Consider the following 22,066-nt stretch of genomic DNA (forward strand, 5'->3'; position numbering starts at 1 on the left):
CTAAAATCTAATGATACTCTCTCACCCCAATTTTCATTTGCCCTCTTTTTTACATCTTACATCTTTCTCTTGACCTCTTGCCTCTTTCTCTTATACATCTCTCAGTTATTTGCACTATTTCCTTGCAAAAATCATCCAAATGCATCTCTCTTCTCTTTCACTAACAATCTTATTTCTTCATCCCACCACTCACTACCCTTTCTAATCTGCCCATCTCCCACCTTTCTCATGCCACAGGCATCTTTTGTGCAAGCCATCACTGCTTCCCTAAATACATCCCATTCCTCTCCCACTCCCATTATGTCATTTGCTCTCACCTTTTTCCATTCTGTACTCAATCTCTCCTTGTACTTCCACACACAAGTCTCCTTTTCAAGCTCACTTACTCTCACCATTCTCTTCACCCCAACATTTTCTCTTCTTTTCTGAAAAGCCCTACATATCTTCACATTTGCCTCCAAAAGATAATGATCAGACATCCCTCCAGTTGCCCTCTCAGCACATTAACATCCAAAAGTCTCTCTTTCACACGCCTATCAATTAACACGTAATCCAATATCGCTCTCTAGCCATCTCTCCTACTTACATAAGTATACTTATGTATATCTCTCTTTTCATACCAGGTATTCCCAATCACCAGTCCTTTTTCAGCACAAATCTACAAGCTCCTCACCATTTCCTTTTACAACACTGAACACCCCATGTACACCAATTATACTCTCAACTGCCTCATTACTCAGCTTTGCATTCAAATCACCCATCACTATAACCTGGTCTCGTGCATCAAAGCTGCTAACACACTCACCCAGCTGCTCCCATCACTATAGCCTGGTCTTGTGCATCAAAGCTGCTAACACACTCACCCAGCTGCTCCTAAAACACTTGCCTCTCATGATCTTTCTTTTCATGACCAGGTGCATAAGCACCAATAATCACCCATCTCTCTCAATCCACCTTCAGTTTTACCCATATCAATCTAGAGTTTACTTTCTTATACTCTATCACATACCCCCACAACTCCTGTTTAAGGAGTAGTGCTACTTTTTGCTTTGCTTTTGTCCTCTCACCAACCCCTGACTTTAATCCCAAGACATTCCCAAACCACTCTTCCCCTTTATCCATGAGCTTCATTTCATTCAGAGCCAAAAGGCTGAAATATATTTGTATGTATATGGGTGTTTATGTACGTGTATATGAGGGGTTGGGCCATTCTTCGTCTGTTTCTTTGCACTACCTCGCTGACACGAGAAACAGCAATTAGTTATTATCATATCTTTTATTATACTTAACCGCCATCTCCTGCATTAGCGAGGTAGAGCAAGGAAACAGACGAAGAATGGCCTAACCTACCTACATACACATGTATATACATAAAGGCCCACACACACACATACACACACATATACATTTCACCATATACATACAGACATATACATATCCATACTTGCTGCCTTCATCCATTCCCACTGCCACCCCACCACACACAAAACAGTATCCCCCCCTCCAGCGAGGCAGAGCCAGGAACAGACAAAAAAGGCCACATTCATTCACACTCAGTCTCTAGCTATCATGTGTAATGCACCGAAACCACAGCGATTAAGTATAATAATATAATAATCATAAAGTCTAATCTACCTAAATATTCTAAAGCTAAAAAACTTGCCAAAATATCAAAATATGGAAAGTTAAATTTCTAAAGGTATCTCTTGGTACAGCTAATAAAACAAAATAGAAATACTACAACCAATTACTTTATTTACCTGTTGGTGAAAATGTAAGTGATGTAACACGGACCTCTGGTTTGAAGGCCCTCTTGGACATATCACCTTGTCTTGTTCCTGGTAATTTTATTACTTTTGCACTATCTCTTCCATCTCTCTCCTCAATCACTTCAAGATTGATTCCATTTTCTGCCATCTTTCGACGACTTATAGTATCCTATAAACAAGAAAAAAATTCAAATCCAAAGCTTGAAAAGTATTCAGGTTAATTTGGATATCAAAATATGAATGCCATTATTCTGGCATAGTAAACTGTACATCACTGTCAACTTCTTTTATAAGATTTTAAATCACTTGACCAATGTTCTCATACCCAAATGAGTGAGTGACTATCTAATCAAGAATCACTAAAATTTTTGTAAAAGACTGTTTGGGAATTTGAACAAAAATAAATCAACTTACATCCATTGCATCAAATGACCTGTTTTGTGTAATTTCAAATTTTTTAATAAGAAGTTCCTCCTCTATACTGTAAATGCAGACATTCTTGCTCTGTCCACCAGCCAGTATAAACCTGCCATCTGAGCTGTAACACAAGCTCGTAAATGCTCTGGAAATAAACAACTCTGATGAACATCATTTATGCAGCCAAAAATATCTAAAAACATTCTAAATGCTTACGTACAGTTACCATATATAACTAATTATCAAAGTCCCTAATATTAACTCAATAGGTTAAGCCAAGATAATCAGTATCTTTATCAGGGATAACATTTCAATCATCAATTTTTCCTTCTCATTCTTGACTGCCATTGCTCACATTAGCAAGGCAGTACCAGGAGCAGATGAAGAATGGTCACAACCACTCACATCCATTCTCTAGCTATCATGTTTAATTAACCAAAAGCACATCTCACTATCTACAACCAAGCCCCAAAGACCTTTCCATGGATTACCCAAGACACTTCACATGCCCTGGTTCAGTCCACTGATGGCAGACTGACCCTATTAAAACACATCATTCCAATTCACTCTATCCTGTGCATGTCTTTCAAGCTCTTGCATGTTCAGGCAGTGATTGCTCAAAATATTTTTCACTCCATCCTTCCATTTCCAAGCTGGCCTCCCCATTCTCCTTGTTCCCTCCACTTCTCGTAAATAAATCATCTCTGTCAACCTTTCCTCACCCATTCTCTCCTTATGTACAAACCATTTCAGCACACCCCCTTCAGTTCTCTCAACAATACTCTTTTTATCATCACAACTCTCTCTTACTCATTCTTCACTTTCGTGATCAAACCATACTTTCCTCAAACATTTCTTTTCCAAAACATCCACCCTCCTTCACACAGCCTCGCATCAATATAGTATTGTTTGGCCTACTATGCTTAAGACATACCCATTTTTCCCTCCTTCCACATATTCTTCAGCCCTCTATGAACCTTTGCCCCCTCACTCATCCTATGACTCACTTCCACTTTCAAGGTTCCATTTGCTGCCATGTCCACTCCCAGGTATCTAAAACACTTCATTTCTAAGTTTTTGCCAATCAGACTCACATCCCAAACTCCACTCCCAAGTATCTAAAACACTTCATTTCTAAGTTTTTGCCAATCAAACTCATACCCCAAACTAACCTGTCCCTCAACCCTACTAAACCTAATAATGTTGTTTTTATTCATATTTACTCTCAGTTTTCTTGTTTCACACACTCTTCCAAAATCATTCACCATATTCTACAGTTTCTCACTTGACACTGCTATCAGCCCCATATCATCAGAAAATAATAACCGACTCACTTCACATGCCCTCTGATCCCCTACAGACTCCATGCATGCCCCTCACTCCAAAGCTCTCACACTTACCTCCCTCACTATCCCACACATAAACAAACTGAATAACCATGGTGATATCACACACCCCTGCCACAGACCAACCTTCACTTGCAACAATTCACTCTCTTCTCTTCCTACTCATACACACACCTCATTCCCTGAAAAACCTCACTGCTTCCAGCAGCATTCCTTCCACATTTCATATTTTGAATTCCTTCAACTAGGCATCTATATCAACTCAGTCATATGCTTTCTCCAGATCCATGAATGCTACATACAAATCCATCTGTTTCTCCAAGTACTTCTCACACACATTCTTTAAAGCAAACACCTGATCCACAAATCCTCTACCACTTCTGAAACCAAACTGCTCTTCCCCAATCTGATGCTCTGTACATGCCTTCACCCTCTTAATCAATACCCTCCCTTACAACTTATCAGGTACACTTAACATAGTTGTACCTTTTCAGTTTGAGCACTCCACCTCCTTTACCTTTATACAATGGCACTATACATGCACTTTGTCAATCCTCAGGCCCCTCATCATGATCCATACACACAGTGAAAAATCCTTACAAACAAATCAACAACACAGTCACCCCCCTCTCTTGATAAATTCAACTTCAACATCATCCACTCCAGCTGCCTTGCCACATTTCATCTCAAGTGAGGATTTCACTACCTCTTGTATTTTCATTAAACCACTCTCCATGAATCTCTCACTTCGCATAACTTCTCGAACCAAACATCTTACATATGCCACCCTGTCATCAAAGACATTTAGAGTACTCACACCATCTCATCTCCTCATTTTATCACTACCTCTTACCACTTTCCCTTTTGCCCCCTTCTCCAAAGTTCCTATTTGTTCTCATAATTTTTGCACATTATCAACCTCCTTTTAAAACATTTTGTCTATAAAGTTTACCAATACTCACTTGTCTCAACTCTCATTTGCCCTCTTAACCTCCTGCCACTTTCTTTTACACATCCCTCAATCCTTTGCACTCCTTCCCTATAAGTACTGCCCAAATGCCTCTCTTTTCTCTTTCAACAGCAACTTCACTTCCTCATCCCACAACTCACTACCCTTTCTATTCTACCCACCTCCCATCTTTAGCATGCCATGTGCATCTTTCACATATGCCAGCACTGCTTCCCTAAATACTTTCCACTCCTTACTCCATCCCCTTGCTTCATTTACACTCATCTTTTGCTCTTCTACACTCAACCTAACTGGGTATTTCTTCTAATGAGTTTCTCTTCCAAGCTCATTTACTCTCAATTCTTTTCTCAACGATGTCATTTCATCTTTTCTAAAAACCTCTTCCTATCTTCACTCTCAACTCCACAAGAAAATGATGAGACATTCTATCAGCTGCCCCTTTAGCATATTTACATCCAAAAGTCTCTATTTTACATGCATATCAATTATTAATTATCATACTTAATTGCACAGCATAGCACAGCATGGAGGAGAAGGAGGAGGAGGCTATTTCGTGTGTGGCAGGGTGGCAATGAGAATGGATGAAGGCAGCAAGTATGGATATGTACATGTGTATATATGTATATGTCTGTGTATGTATATGTATGTATACATTGAAATGTATATGTATATGTGTGTGTGTGGGTGTTCATGTATATACACGTGTATGTGGGTGGGTTGGGCCATTCCTCATGTTTTCCTGTACTACCTCGCTAATGCGGGACACAGCAGTTAAGTATAATAAGATAAAAAAACATTTACTTGCTGTTTCCTGCGTCAGCAAGGTAGCACAAGGAAACTTACGAAAAATGGCCCAACCACTCACATACATATATATTATTTTTTTTTATTATACTTTGTCGCTGTCTCCCGCGTTTGCGAGGTAGCGCAAGGAAACAGACGAAAGAAATGGCCCAACCCCCCCCCCATACACATGTATATACATACGTCCACACACGCAAATATACATACCTACACAGCTTTCCATGGTTTACCCCAGACGCTTCACATGCTTTGATTCAATCCACTGACAGCACGTCAACCCCGGTATACCACATCGCTCCAATTCACTCTATTCCTTGCCCTCCTTTCACCCTCCTGCATGTTCAGGCCCCGATCACACATATATATATATATATATATATATATATATATATATATGTATGCAGTCTGTTGTGGATGAGAGAGCTTGGGAAGTGAGTCAGTTGTTGTTCGCTGATGATACAGCGCTGGTGGCTGATTCATGTGAGAAACTACAGAAGCAGGTGACTGAGTTTGGTAAAGTGTGTGAAAGATGAAAGTTAAGAGTAAATGTGAATAAGAGCAAGGTTATTAGGTACAGTAGGGTTGAGGGTCAAGTCAATTGGGAGGTAAGTTTGAATGGAGAAAAACTGGAGGAAGTAAAGTGTTTTAGATATCTGGGAGTGGATCTGGCAGTGGATGGAACCATGGAAGCGGAAGTGAATCATAGGGTGGGGGAGGGGGCGAAAATTCTAGGAGCCTTGAAGAATGTTTGGAAGTCGAGAACATTATCTCGGAAAGCAAAAATGGGTATGTTTAAAGGAATAGTGGTTCCAACAATGTTGTATGGTTGCGAGGCGTGGGCTATGGATAGAGTTGTGCACAGGAGGGTGGATGTGCTGGAAATGAGATGTTTGAGGACAATATGTGGTGTGAGGTGGTTTGATCGAGTAAGTAATGTAAGGGTAAGAGAGATGTGTGGAAATAAAAAGAGTGTGGTTGAGAGAGCAGAAGAGGGTGTTTTAAAATGGTTTGGTCACATGGAGAGAATGAGTGAGGAAAGATTGACCAAGAGGATATATGTGTCAGAGGTGGAGGGAATGAGTAGTAGTGGGAGATCAAACTGGAGGTGGAAAGATGGAGTGAAAAAGATTTTGAGTGATCGGGGCCTGAACATGCAGGAGGGTGAAAGGCGTGCAAGGAATAGAGTGAATTGGAATGATGTGGTATACCGGGCTCAACGTGCTGTCAATGGATTGAACCAGGGCATGTGAAGCGTCTGGGCTAAACCATGTAAAGTTCTGTGGGGCCTGGATGTGGAAAGGGAGTTGTGGTTTCGGTGCATTATACATGACAGCTAGAGACTGAGTGTGAACGAATGGGGCCTTTGTTGTCTTTTCCTAGCGCTACCTCGCACACATGAGGGGGGAGGGGGTTGTTGTTCCATGTGTGGCGAGGTGGCGATGGGAATAAATAAAGGCAGACAGTATGAATTATGTACATGTGTATATATGTATATGTCTGTGTGTGTACATATATGTGTACACTGAGATGTATAGGTATGTATATTTGCGTGTGTGGATGTGTATATATATAAATGTGTATGTGGGTGGGTTGGGCCATTCTTTTGTCTGTTTCCTTGCGCTACCTCGCTAACGCGGGAGACAGCGACAAAGCAAAATAAATAAATAAATATATATATAGGCTCAGAGTGGGGTGCCTAAATGTGTGTGGATGTAACCAAGATGTGAAAAAAGGAGAGATAGGTAGTATGTTTGAGGAAAGGAACCTGGATGTTTTGGCTCTGAGTGAAACGAAGCTCAAGGGTAAAGGGCAAGAGTGGTTTGGGAATGTCTGGGGAGTAAAGTCAGGGGTTAGTGAGAGGACAAGAGCAAGGGAAGGAGTAGCAATACTCCTGAAACAGGAGTTGTGGGAGTATGTGATAGAATGTAAGAAAGTAAATTCTCGATTAATATGGGTAAAACTGAAAGTTGATGGAGAGAGGTGGGTGATTATTGGTGCATATGCACCTGGGCATGAGAAGAAAGATCATGAGAGGCAAGTGTTTTGGGAGCAGCTGAATGAGTGTGTTAGTGGTTTTGATGCACGAGACCGGGTTATAGTGATGGGTGATTTGAATGCAAAGGTGAGTAATGTGGCAGTTGAGGGAATAATTGGTATACATGGGGTGTTCAGTGTTGTAAATGGAAATGGTGAAGAGCTTGTAGATTTATGTGCTGAAAAAGGACTGATGACTGGGAATACCTGGTTTAAAAAGCGAGATATACATAAGTATACTTATGTAAGTAGGAGAGATGGCCAGAGAGCGTTATTGGATTACGTGTTAATTGACAGGCGTGCGAAAGAGAGACTTTTGGATGTTAATGTGCTGAGAGGTGCAACTGGAGGGATGTCTGATCATTATCTTGTGGAGGCTAAGGTGAAGATTTGTATGGGTTTTCAGAAAAGAAGAGTGAATGTTGGGGTGAAGAGGGTGGTGAGAGTAAGTGAGCTTGGGAAGGTGACCTGTGTGAGGAAGTACCAGGAGAGACTGAGTACAGAATGGAAAAAGGTGAGAACAATGGAAGTAAGGGGAGTGGGGGAGGAATGGGATGTATTTAGGGAATCAGTGATGGATTGCGCAAATGCTTGTGGCATGAGAAGAGTGGGAGGTGGGTTGATTGGAAAGGGTAGTGAGTGGTGGGATGAAGAAGTAAGAGTATTAGTGAAAGAGAAGAGAGAGGCATTTGGACGATTTTTACAGGGAAAAAATGCAATTGAGTGGGAGATGTATAAAAGAAAGAGACAGGAGGTCAAGAGAAAGGTGCAAGAGGTGAAAAAAAGGGCAAATGAGAGTTGGGGTGAGAGAGTATCATTAAATTTTAGGGAGAATAAAAAGATGTTCTGGAAGGAGGTAAAGAAAGTGCGTAAGACAAGGGAACAAATGGGAACTTCAGTGAAGGGCGCAAATGGGGAGGTGATAACAAGTAGTGGTGATGTGAGAAGGAGATGGAGTGAGTATTTTGAAGGTTTGTTGAATGTGTTTGATGATAAAGTGGCAGATATAGGGTGTTTTGGTCGAGGTGGTGTGCAAAGTGAGAGGGTTAGGGAAAATGATTTGGTAAACAGAGAAGAGGTAGTGAAAGCTTTGCGGAAGATGAAAGCCGGCAAGGCAGCAGGTTTGGATGGTATTGCAGTGGAATTTATTAAAAAAGGGGGTGACTGTATTGTTGACTGGTTGGTAAGGTTATTTAATGTATGTATGACTCATGGTGAGGTGCCTGAGGATTGGCAGAATGCGTGCATAGTGCCATTGTACAAAGGCAAAGGGGATAAGAGTGAGTGCTCAAATTACAGAGGTATAAGTTTGTTGAGTATTCCTGGTAAATCATATGGGAGGGTATTGATTGAGAGGGTGAAGGCATGTACAGAGCATCAGATTGGGGAAGAGCAGTGTGGTTTCAGAAGTGGTAGAGGATGTGTGGATCAGGTGTTTGCTTTGAAGAATGTATGTGAGAAATACTTAGAAAAGCAAATGGATTTGTATGTAGCTTTTATGGATCTGGAGAAGGCATATGATAGAGTTGATAGAGATGCTCTGTGGAAGGTGTTAAGAATATATGGTGTGGGAGGAAAGTTGTTAGAAGCAGTGAAAAGTTTTTATCGAGGATGTAAGGCATGTATACGTGTAGGAAGAGAGGAAAGTGATTGGTTCTCAGTGAATGTAGGTTTGCGGCAGGGGTGTGTGATGTCTCCATGGTTGTTTAATTTGTTTATGGATGGGGTTGTTAGGGAAGTAAATGCAAGAGTTTTGGAAAGAGGGGCAAGTATGAAGTCTGTTGGGGATGAGAGAGCTTGGGAAATGAGTCAGTTGTTGTTCGCTGATGATACAGCACTGGTGGCTGATTCATGTGAGAAACTGCAGAAGCTGGTGACTGAGTTTGGTAAAGTGTGTGGAAGAAGAAAGTTAAGAGTAAATGTGAATAAGAGCAAGGTTATTAGGTACAGTAGGGTTGAGGGTCAAGTCAATTGGGAGGTGAGTTTGAATGGAGAAAAACTGGAGGAAGTGAAGTGTTTTAGATATCTGGGAGTGGATCTGGCAGCGGATGGAACCATGGTAGCGGAAGTGGATCATAGGGTGGGGGAGGGGGCGAAAATTCAGGGGGCCTTGAAGAATGTGTGGAAGTCGAGAACATTATCTTGGAAAGCAAAAATGGGTATGTTTGAAGGAATAGTGGTTCCAACAATGTTGTATGGTTGCGAGGCGTGGGCTATGGATAGAGTTGTGCGCAGGAGGATGGATGTGCTGGAAATGAGATGTTTGAGGACAATGTGTGGTGTGAGGTGGTTTGATCGAGTGAGTAACGTAAGGGTAAGAGAGATGTGTGGAAATAAAAAGAGCGTGGTTGAGAGAGCAGAAGAGGGTGTTTTGAAGTGGTTTGGGCACATGGAGAGAATGAGTGAGGAAAGATTGACCAAGAGGATATATGTGTCGGAGGTGGAGGGAACGAGGAGAAGAGGGAGACCAAATTGGAGGTGGAAAGATGGAGTGAAAAAGATTTTGTGTGATCGGGGCCTGATCATGCAGGAGGGTGAAAGGAGGGCAAGGAATAAAGTGAATTGGAGCGATGTGGTATACCGGGGTTGACGTGCTGTCAGTGGATTGAATCAAGGCATGTGAAGCGTCTGGGGTAAACCATGGAAAGCTGTGTAGGTATGTATATTTGCGTGTGTGGACGTATGTATATGCATGTGTATGGGGGGGGTTGGGCCATTTCTTTCGTCTGTTTCCTTGCGCTACCTCGCAAACGCGGGAGACAGCGACAAAGTATAATAAAAAAAAAAATAAAAAAAAAATAGACATCCATACACACACATATACATACATATAGATCTCAATGGATACATACATATACATACACAGACATACACATGTACATTCCCATACTTGCTCCCTTCATCCGTTCCCATCACCACCCTGCAACACAACAGCATTCCTCTCTCTCTCTCTCTCTCTCTCTCTCTCTCTCTCTCTCTCTCTCTCTCTCTCTCTCTCTCTCTCTCTCTCCTCCCCCCCTCTCTCCTATCTCCCCCCCTCTCTCTCCTCTCTCCCCCCTCTCTCTCCTCTCCCCCCCCTCTCTCTCCTCTCCTCCCCCCTCTCTCTCCTCTCCTCTCCCCCTCCTCTCTCCTCTCCCCCTCTCTCTCTCCCTCTCCTCTCTCTCTCTCTCTCTCTCTCTCTCTCTCTCTCCTCTTTCACTCTCTCTCTCCTCTTTCACTCTCTCTCTCTCCTCTCTCACTCTCTCTCTCCTCTCTCACTCTCTCTCTCTCCTCTCTCACTCTCTCTCTCTCTCTCTCTCTCTCTCTCTCTCTCTCTCTCCTCTCTCACTTTCTCTCTCTCTCCTCTCTCACTTTCTCTCTCTCCTCTCTCTCTCTCTCTCTCTCTCTCTCTCTCTCTCTCTCTCTCTCTCTCTCTCTCTCTCTCTCTCTCTCTCTCTCCTCTCTCACTCTCTCTCTCTCTCTCTCTCTCTCTCTCCTCTCTCACTCTCTCCTCTCTCACTCTCTCTCTCTCCTCTCTCACTCTCTCTCTCTCCTCTCTCACTCTCTCTCTCTCTCCTCTCTCACTCTCTCTCTCTCTCTCTCTCTCTCTCTCTCTCTCTCTCTCTCTCCTCTCTCACTCTCTCTCCTCTCTCACTCTCTCTCTCTCCTCTCTCTCACTCTCTCTCTCTCCTCTCTCACTCTCTCTCTCTCCTCTCTCACTCTCTCTCTCTCCTCTCTCACTCTCTCTCTCTCTCTCTCTCTCTCTCTCTCTCTCTCACTCTCTCTCTCTCTCTCTCTCTCTCACTCTCTCTCTCTCTCTCTCCTCTCTCACTCTCTCTCTCTCCTCTCTCACTCTCTCTCTCTCTCCTCTCTCACTCTCTCTCTCTCTCACTCTCTCACTCTCTCTCTCTCTCTCTCTCTCTCTCTCTCTCTCTCTCTCTCTCTCTCTCTCTCTCTCTCTCTCTCTCTCTCTCTCTCTCTCTCTCTCTCTCTCTCTCTCTCTCTCTCTCTCTCTCACTCCCCCCCCCCCTCTCTCTCTCTCTCCTCTCTCACTCTCTCTCTCTCCTCTCACTCTCTCTCTCTCTCTCTCTCTCTCTCTCTCTCTCTCTCTCTCTCTCTCTCTCTCTCCAGTGAGGTAGCAAAAGGAAAAGACAAAAAGGCCACATTCGTTCACACTCAATCTCTAGCTGTCATGTGTAATGCACAGAAACCATAGCTCCCTTTTCACATCCAAGGACCACAGCCCAGATGCTTCACAATGTCTGGTTCAATCCACTGACATCACATCGACCCCTGTATACCAAATCGTTCCAATTCACTCTATTCCTTGCACGGCTTTCACCCTCCATGTCGACCCCTGTATACTAAATCATTCCAATCACTCTATTCCTTGCATGGCTTTCACCCTCCTCTATGTTCAGGCCCCGATCACTCAAAATCTTTTTCACACCATCCTTCCACCTTCAATTAGGTCTCCCACTTCCCCTTCCCTTCACCTCTGACACATATCTTTTTTGTCAATCTTTCCTCACTCATTCTCTCCATGTGTCCAAATCATTTCAACGCACCCTCTTCTGCTCTCAACCACACTCTTTTTATTACCACACATCCCTCTTACCCCTTCATTACTTACTCGATCAAACAACCTCACACCACATATTGTCCTCAAACATTTCATTTCCAACACATCCACCCTCCTCCGCACAACCCTATCCATAGCGCATGCCTAGTTACCATACAACATTGTTGGAACCACTATTCCTTCAAATATACCCATTTTTGCTCTCCAAGATAACATTCTCACCTTCCACACATTCTTCAACACTCCCAGAAACTTCACTCCCTCCCCATCCCGAGACTCACTTCTGCTTCCATGGTTCCATCCACTGCTAAAACACTTCACTTTCTTCAGTTTTATTCCATTCAAACTTACCTCTCAATTAAGTTGTCCCTCAACCCTACTGAACCTAATATCCTTGCTCTTATTCACATTTACTTTCAACTTTCTCCTTTCACACACTTTATCAACCTCAGTCACCAACCTATGCAGTTTCTCACCTGAATCAGCCACAAGCACTGTATCATCAGCAAACAACACTGACTCACTTCACAAGCCCTCTCATCCACAACAGACTGCATGCTTGCCCCTTTTTCCTAAACTCTTGCATTCACCTCCCTAATAACCCCATCCATAAACAAATTAAACAACCATGGAGACATCACGCACCCTTGCCGCAAACCTACATTCACTGCGAACCAATCACTTTCCTCTCTTCCTACTCATACAAATGCCTTACATCCTTAGTAAAAACTTTTCACTGATTCTTCTGGCAACTTATCTCCCACACCATATACTCTTAATACCTTCCACAAAGCATCTCTATCAACCCTATCATATGCCTTCTCCAGAGCCATAAATGCTACACACAAATCCATCTGTTTTTCTAAGTATTTCTCATGTACATTCTTCAAAGCAAACACCTGATCCACACATCCTCTACCACTTTTGAAACCACACTGCTCTTCCCCAATCTGATGCTCTGTACATGCCCTTACCCTCTCAATCAATACCCTCCCATATAATTTCCCAGGAATACTCAACAAACTTATACCTCTATAATACGAACACTCAACTTTATCCCCTTTGCCTTTATACAACGGCACTATGCATGCATTCCGCCAATCCTCAGGCAACTTCACCATGATCCATACTTACAATGAATATCTTTACCAACCAAACAACAACAACAGTCATCTCCTTGTTTTTATAAATTCCATTGCAGTATCATCCAAACCCCCCTGCCAGCTTTCATCATCTGCAAAGCTTTCAATACCTCTTCTCTGTTTACCAAACAATTCTCCCTGACCCTCTCACTTTGCACACCACCTCGACCAAAATACCCTATATCTGCCCCTCTATCATCAAACACATTCAACAAACTTCAAAATACTCACTCCATCTTCTCTCTTCATCACTACTTGTTATCACCTCCCCATTAGCCCCCTTCACCAATGTTCCCATTTGTTCTCTTGTCTTACACACATTATCTAACTCCTTACAAAACATCTTTTTATTTTCCCTAAAAGTCAGTGATACTCTCTCACCCCAATGCTCATTTCCCCTCTTTTTCACTTCTTGCACCTTTCTCTTGACCTTCTGCCTCTTTCTTCTATACCTCTCTAGGTAATTTGTATTACTTCCCTGCAAAAATCGTCCAAACGACTCTCTCTTCTCTTTCACTAACAAACAAACTTACTTCTTCATCTCACCACTCATTACTCTTTCTAATCTGCCCATCTCCCACCTTTCTCATGCCACATGCATCTTTTGCGCAAGCTATCACAGCTTCCCTAAATACATCCCATTCCTCCCCCACTCCCCTCATGTCATTTGCTCGCACCTTTTGCCATTCTACACTCAATCTCTCCTGGTAATTCCTCACACAAGTCTCCTTTCCAAGCTCACTTACTCTCACCACTCTCTTCTCCCCAACATTCTCTCTTCTTTTCTGAAAGCCTCTACAAATCCTCACCTTCGCCTCCACAAGATAGTTATCAGACATCCCTCCAGCTGCCCCTCTCAGAACATTCACATCGAAAAGTCTCTCTTTTACACGCCTATCATTTAACACATAATCCAATAATGCCCTTTAACCATCTCTCCTACTCACATATGTATACTTATGTATGTCCCTATTCTTAAACCAGGTATTCCCTATCACCAGTCCTTTTTCAGCAAACAAATCCACAAGCTCTTCGCCTTTTCCACTTAAAACATTGACCACCCCAGGTACACCAATTATACCCTAAACTGCCACATTACTCACCTTCGCATTCAAATAAACCATCACTATAACCCAGTCTCGTGCAACAAAGCTGCTAACACTCTCACTCAGCTGCTCCCAAAACACTTGCCTCCCATGATCTTTCTTCTCATGACCAGGTACATAGGCACCAATAATCACCCATCTCTCTCTATTCACTTTCATTTTTACCCATATCAATCTAGAGCTTACTTTCTTACACTCTATCACATACTCCCACAACTGCTTCAGGAGAGGTGCTACTCCTTCCTTTGCTTATGTCCTCTCACCAACCCCTGACTTTACTCCCAGACATTCCCAAACTACTCTTCCCATTACCCTTGAGCTTCGTTTCACTCATGGCCAAAACATCCAGGTTCCTTTCCTCAAACATGCTAACTATCTCTCCTTTCTTCTCATCTTGGATACATCTGCACACATTCAGACAACCCAATGTGAGCCTTCAATGAAGATGAGCACCCCTCGCTTCACTCCTTCTATTTCTCATTTTAGAAATCTAAATACATGGGGGGAGGGTTTCCAGCCCCCTGCTCCTACCACCTTTAGTCACCTTCTACGACACACAGGGAATACGTGGGAAGTATTCTTTCTCCCCTATCCCCAGGGATACACATATATAAGTTCCTCTTTTTAAACCAGGTTTTCCTAATCACCAGTCATTTTTCAGCATACAACACCACATGCTGTTCATCATTTCCATTCATAATACTGAATAACCCATGCCTCACAATTATTCCTTCAACGACCACATAACTCACCCACAATCAAACCACCCATCACTCAAACCTGATCTCTTACATCAAAACTGCAGACATATTCACTCGGTTGCTTTCACAACATTTGCCTCTCATAAAATCTCTTCTCATGGCCAAATGCATAAGCATCCAGTCATTTGCACTCCTCCCTTGTAAGTATTGTCCAAATGTCTCTCTTTTTCTCCTTCACTAACAACTTTACTTCTTCATTCCACCACTCAATACCCTTTCTAATCGGCCCACCTCCTACCTTTCTCATGCCACACGCATCTTTTGCACATGACATCACTGCTTCCCTAAATACATCCTATTCCTCACCCACTTCCCTCACGTCATTTGCTATCAACTTTTGCCATTCCAGACTCAATCTCTCCTGGTACTTCCTAACACAAGTCTCCTTTCCTTTTTTCTCATACATTCACATTTTCCTGCATCAGCATAGTAGCATTAAGAATAGAGGACTGAGCCTAAGAGGGAAAATCCTCACTTGGCCTCCTTCTCTGTTCCTTCTTTTGGGAAAGTCAAAACTGGAGGGGAGGATTTCCAGCTCCCCGCTCCCTCCCCTTTTAGTCACCTTTTATGACACACAGGGAATATGTGGGGAGTATTATATATGCACAAGTACATATTCATACTTGTTTTTGGTAATCATAAATTTTTTTTGTATTTCAATTTCTAAAAGAAGGAACACTGAAGGAGTCAAGCAGGGAATGCTCATCCTTTATGAAGGCTCAGAATATATAGGTAGTATTTCTGAGGAAGAAAACCTGAATCTTCTGGCTCTGAGTGAAACAAATCTCAAGAGCAAAGGGAAAAAATGGTTTTGGAAATGTCTTTGGAGTAAAGTCAAGCGATGGTGAAGGACAAGTGCTAAGGAAGGGGTAGCACTACTCCTGAAGCAGGAGTTGTGAAAGTGAGTGAAAGAGTGTAAGGAAGTGAATTCTAGATTAATGTGGGTAAGAGATGAACTGGTTCATCTGCAACTAGCCATGAGAAGAAAGATCATTAGCCAAGTGTTTTGGAAGCAGCCAAGAGGTTTATGGGCAGTACTTACAAGAAATGGGTGCAAATGATTGGGAGATGGGCAGGAGAAAGCAGCAGAAGGGCATGAGGAAGATGCAGGGGTTGAAAAAGAGGACAAATGAGAGTTGGACTGAGCAAATATCAGTAAACTTCTGAGAGAATCAGATGTTTTGGAAGAAGATTGGTGGTTGTATGGGAATATGGTGACTGAGAGTGTGAGAGCATGCACTGAGCATCAAAACAGGTTGGAACAATGTGGTTTCGTAAGAGGTAGAGGATGTGTGTATCAGATTTGTATGTGGCATTTATGACATTTATGGACCTTGGGAAAGCATATGATAGGTTTATTAGCGATGCTTTATGGAAGTCTTTACTAACATACAGCGAAGGAAAGCTACTAAAAGCAGTGAAAGTCTTTACAGAGTGTAAGGTGAGTGTATGAGTAGAAAGAGAAGGGGTGAGTGGTTCTGGGTAAAGATTGGTCTGTGGCAGGGGTGTGTAATGTCACCATGGCTGTTTAATTTGTTTATGGGCAGGGTGGTGAGGCAAATAAAAGTAAGAATCTAGGAAAGAGGGGTGATTATACAATCTGTAGCAGAAGAGGGGGTTTGGGAAGCAAAGACTCACAATAAACAATACATACTTTGACTGAAGGTTCTTCTTTGCAGTAATCTTATCAGCATCAGCCCTGCCTGCTCCTAAATCATTTCTGCCACTTATATTGTATTCTTGCTCACCAGTTGATGGCTTGAACATTGTAATTTGGCCATCCAGAGTAGCTACAGCAAGCTGTTTTCCATCAGGGCGGAAGCACACATATAGACCTGAAAAAAAATTTTGATAATCTAACTTTTACAAGTGAATGCAAAATGTCTTCCCCTAACTATCTTTTGTGTATGGACGTATGTCTATACCAAATTGCCTTTCCTACTCTAGCAATTATCATGACAAACAAAATAAGAATGCATTTACACACAACCAGTCTCTAGCTATTATGCAAAACATGTCAAACCTGAGACCCATCCACAACCAAACCCCACTGATTCTTCCAATGTTTACCATGACCAATTCATATGCCCTGTTTCAGCCAATTAGCAGCACATCACTCCCCATGTACCAAACTGCTCCAACTTATTCTGAGGCCCCAACACCAATAAGTCTCCCCCTTCCCTTTGCTCACTCTGCTTGGGCAAAATATGCCCTCTATGTAAGTCCCCCTTTACTCAAAACCTCCAAATGCCAAAACCATTTGAGCACATCCTGATTAGCCCTCTCAATAAGGCTGCACTCATTACCCAAAATCTTTCCTTTAATCTGATCAACCCAATGCATGTTTATCAACTCCCTTTCTTTTGCATTTAAGACCAAAGACTTACATTCATACTAGAGTGTTAGGATTACTATATCTTCAAACATACCCATCTTTGTCTTACAGTGCCCTTTCCTCCCGCAAGTTCCTTAACCATTTTAGGACTAAGCCCTGAAAATTTAGGCCATATCCCCCAAAAGTAAGGTACATATTTTCTAACATCTATGTATTGCTGAGGAAAATGAGGCAAAACACTTTTCAACACAATTGTTAACATATGGAATGTCTATCAATCTATCTTAGTCCTTATGGAATGATTCACCAATTAGAGCTGTTGACAGTATTACCACAGATATGTTTTGGAACAAACTTAATGAATAATTCACTTCAAATCCAAAACTGACATAATTCACACCTCCTTAGCTACATGAAAAGTTTATCATCTTTTTCATCATTATTATGTACATATCTCTACTCTTACCACCATGATCTACGATATTCACATCTCTGCCACAATCATAAACAACCTCAAAGGGACCTAGAGGTCTGGTGCTGTTTCAATTCCTTTGTATATTGTATTGTAAATGTATTGTTCACCATGTTTTATCTATTGCTGTTTATTCCTTTATTAGTAATTTAACATGCCATTACTTGCCACTTAAAGGCATGCAAAAAAATAAATTTTTCTATAAAAATGTACATAAAATTTTTACTTATTATTGAGAGCATAAAGGGTAAAGGCATGTACAGAGCATCAGATTCGGGAAGTGCAGTGTGGTTTTAGAAGTGGTAGATATGTGGATCAGGTGTTTGCTTTGAAAAATGTATGTGAGAAATACTTAAAAAAAACAAATGGATTTGTATGTAGCATTTATGGATCTGGAGAAGGCATATGATAGGGTTGATATATATGCTTTGTGGAAGGTTTTAAGAGTACATGGCGAGGGAGGAAAGTTGCTAGAAGCAGTTGTGTGAAAAGTTTTTATCACGAATGTAAGGCACTGGTTCTCAGTGAATGTCGGTTTGCGGCAGGGGTGTGTGATGTCTCCGTGGTTGTTTGATTTATTTATGGATGGGGTGGTAAGGGAGGTAAATGCAAGAGTTTTCGAGAGAGGGGCAAGTATGCAGTCTGTTGTGGATGAGAGGGCTTGGGAAGTAAGTCAGTTGTTGTTCACTGATGATACAGCACTGGTGGCTGATTCAGGTGAGAAACTGCAGAAGTTGGTAAATGAGTTTGGTAAAGTGTGTGAAAGAAGAAAGCTGAAAGTAAATGTGAATAAGAGCAGGGATGAGGGACAATTTAATTGGAAGGTAAGTTTGAATGGAGAAAAACTAGTGGAAGAAGTGTTTTAGATACCTGGGAGTGGATTTAGCAGCAGGTGTAACCAAGGAAGCAGAAGTAAATCACAGGGTGGGGGAGGGGGAGATGGTTCTGGGGGTGGTGAAGAATGTGTAGAAGGCAAGAACATTATCTCAGAGAGCAAAAATGGGTATGCTAGAAGGAAATATGGTTCCAATAATGTTATATGGTTGTGAGGCATGGGCAATAGATAGGGTTGTGCGGAGGAGGGTGGATGTGTTGGAAATGAGATGTTTGAGGACAATATGTGGTGTGAGGTGGTCTGATCGAGTAAGTAATGAAAGGGTACGAGAGATGTGGAATAATGAAAAGAGTTCGGTTGAGAGAGCAGAAGAGGGTGTGTTGAAATGGTTTGGTCACATGGAGAGAATGAATGAGAAAAGATTGAAAAAGAGGTTATATGTGTCAGAGGTAGAGGGAATGAGAAGCAGGAGACCAAACTGGAGGTAGAAGGATGGAGTGAAAAAGATTATATTGAGCGATCGGGGCCTTAACATACAGGAGGGTGAATGGCATGCAAGGAATAGAGTGAATTGGAAGGATGTGGTATACTGGGGTCGATGTGCTATCAATGGACTGAATCAGGGCAGGTGAAGCATCTGGGGTAAACCATGGAAAGGTCTGCGGGGCCTGGATGTGGAAAGGGAGCTGTGGTTTCGGTGCATTACGCATGACAGCTAAAGACTGAGTGTGAACGGATGTGGCATTTTTGTCTGTTCCTAGTGCCACCTCGCGTGCACGCAGGTGTGTGTGTGTTGGGGGGATGCTATTTTATGTGTGGCGGGGTGGCAACTAGAATGGATGAAGGCAACAATTATGAATATGTACAAGTGTATATATGTATTTTAACTTTCTAAGAGGGGAAACAGAAGGAGTCACGCAGGGAGTGCTCATCCTCCTTGAAGGCTCAGATTGGGGAGTCTAAATGTGTGTGGATGTAACCAAGATGAGAAAAAAGGAGAGATAGGTAGTATGTTTGAGGAAAGGAACCTGGATGTTTTGGCGCTGAGTGAAATGAAGCTCAAGGGTAAAGGGGAAGAGTGGTTTGGGAATGTCTTGAGAGTAAAGTCAGGGGTTAGTGAGAGGACAAGAGCAAGGGAAGGAGTAGCATTACTCCTGAAACAGGAGTGGTGGGAGTATGTGATAAAGTGTAAGATAGTAAACTCTAGATTGATATGGGTAAAACTGAAAGTGGATGGAGAGAGATGGGTGATTATTGGTGCATATGCAACTGGGCATGACAAGAAAGATCATGGGAGGCAAGTGTTTTGGGAGCAGCTGAGTGGGTGTGTTAGTCGTTTTGATGTACAAGACCAGGTTATAGTGATGGGTGATTTGAATGCAAAGGTGAGTAATGTGGCAGTTGAGGGAATAATTAGTGTACATGGGGTGTTCAGTATTGTAAATGGAAATGGTGAAGAGCTTGTACATTTATGTGCTGAAAAAGGACTGGTGATTGGGAATACCTGGTTTAAAAAGAGAAATATACATAAGTATACGTATGTAAGTAGGAGAGATGGCCAGAGAGCATTATTGGATTACGTGTTAATTGATAGGCGCGCGAAAGAGAGACTTTTGGATGTTCATGTGCTGAGAGGTGCAAATGGAGGGATGTCTGATCATTATCTTGTGGAGGCGAAGGTGAAGATTTGTAGGGGTTTTCAGAAAAGAAGAGAGAATGTTGGGGTGAAGTGAGTGGTCAGTGTAAGTGAGCTTGGGAAGGAGGCTTGTGTGAGGAAGTATCAGGAGAGACTGAGTACCGAATGGAAAAAGGTGAGAACAAAGGAGGTAAGGGGAGTGGGGGAGGAATGGGATGTATTTAGGGAAGCAGTGATGGATTGCGCAAAAGATGCTTGTGGCATGAGAAGCATGGGAGGTGGGCAGATTAGAAAGGGTAGTGAGTGGTGGGATGAAGAAGCAAGATTATTAGTGAAAGAGAAGAGAGAGGCATTTGGACAATTTTTCCAGGGAAATAACACAAATGACAGGGAGATGTATAAAAGAAGGAGGCAGGAGGTCAAGTGAAAGGTGCAAGAGGTGAAAAAGAGGGCAAATGAGAGTTGGGGTGAGAGAGTATCATTAAATTCTAGGGAGAATAAAAAGATGTTTTGGAAGGAGGTAAATAAAGTGTGTAAGACAAGGGAACAAATGGGAACTTCAGTGAAGGGGGCTAATGGGGAGGTGATAACAAGTAGTGGTGATGTGAGAAGGAAATGGAGTGAGTATTTTGATGGTTTGTTAAATGTGTTTGATGATAGAGTGGCATATATAAGGTGTTTTGTTTGAGGTGGTGTGCAAAGTGAGAGGGTTAGGGAGAATGATTTGGTAAACAGAGAAGAGGTAGTAAAAGCTTTGCGGAAGATGAAAGCCGGCAAGGCAGCGGGTTTGGATGGTATTTCAGTGGAATTTATCAAAAAAGGTGGTGACTATATTGTTGACTGGTTGGTAAGGTTATTTAATGTATGTATGACGCATGGTGAGGTGCCTGAGGATTGGCGGAATGCTTGCATAGTGCCATTGTACAAAGGCAAAGGGGATAAAGTTGAGTGTTCGTATTATAGAGGTATAAGTTCGTTGAGTATTCCTGGGAAATTATATGGGAGGGTATTGATTGAGAGGGTGAAGGCATGTACAGAGCATCAGAGTGGGGAAGAGCAGTGTGGTTTCAGAAGTGGTAGAGGATGTGTGGATCAGGTGTCTGCTTTGAAGAATGTATGAAATACTTAGAAAAGCAAATGGATTTGTATGTAGCATCTATGGATCTGGAGAAGGAATATGACAGAGTTGATAGAGATGCTCTGTGGAAGGTATTAAGAATATATGGTGTGGGAGGCAAGTTGTTAGAAGCAATGAAAAGTTTTTATCGAGGATGTAAGGCATGTGTACATGTAGGAAGAGAGGAAAGTGATTGGTTCTCAGTGAATGTTGGTTTGTGGCAGGGGTGTGTGATTTCTCCATGGTTGTTTAATTTGTTTATGGAAGGGGTTGTTAGGGAGGTGAATGCAAGAATTTTGGAAAGAGGGGCAAGTATGCATTCTGTTGTGGATGAGAGAGCTTGGGAAGTGAGTCAGTTGTTGTTCGCTGACGATACAGCGCTGGTGGCTGATTCGTGTGGGAAACTGCAGAAGCTGGTGACTGAGTTTGGTAAAGTGTGAGAAAGAAGAAAGCAGAGAGTAAATGTGAATAAGAGCAAGGTTATTAGGTAGAGTAGGGTTGAGGGACAAGTCAACTGGGAGGTAAGTTTGAATAGAGAAAAACTGGAGGAACTGAAGTGTTTTAGATATCTGGGAGTGGGTTTGGCAGTGGATGGAACCATGGAAGCAAAGGTGAATCATTGGGTGAGGGAGGGGCGAAAGTTCTGGGAGCGTTGAAGAATGAAGAATGTGTGGAAGTTGAGGACATTATCTTGGAAAGCAAAAATGGGTATGTTTGAAGGAATAGTGGTTCTAACAATGTTATATGGTTGCGCAGCGTGG

General features: G+C 42.3%; 1 protein-coding gene across 1 annotated transcript in view; it reads right to left on the minus strand.

Annotated features, from left to right (window-relative positions):
* LOC139764815 (periodic tryptophan protein 2 homolog) overlaps positions 1–22,066 on the minus strand; it is a 171,866-nt gene that overhangs the window by 28,169 nt on the left and 121,631 nt on the right. Inside the window, exons 14-16 of the mRNA XM_071691767.1 lie at positions 16,565–16,745; positions 2,184–2,331; positions 1,761–1,938 (exon numbers count right to left, since the gene is read on the minus strand). Of these exons, the coding sequence (XP_071547868.1) occupies positions 1,761–1,938; positions 2,184–2,331; positions 16,565–16,745 (507 nt within the window). The remainder of the gene's footprint in view (positions 1–1,760; positions 1,939–2,183; positions 2,332–16,564; positions 16,746–22,066) is intronic.

Source organism: Panulirus ornatus, chromosome 4 (genome assembly GCF_036320965.1).
Source record: "Panulirus ornatus isolate Po-2019 chromosome 4, ASM3632096v1, whole genome shotgun sequence".
Lineage (NCBI taxonomy): Eukaryota > Metazoa > Arthropoda > Malacostraca > Decapoda > Palinuridae > Panulirus > Panulirus ornatus.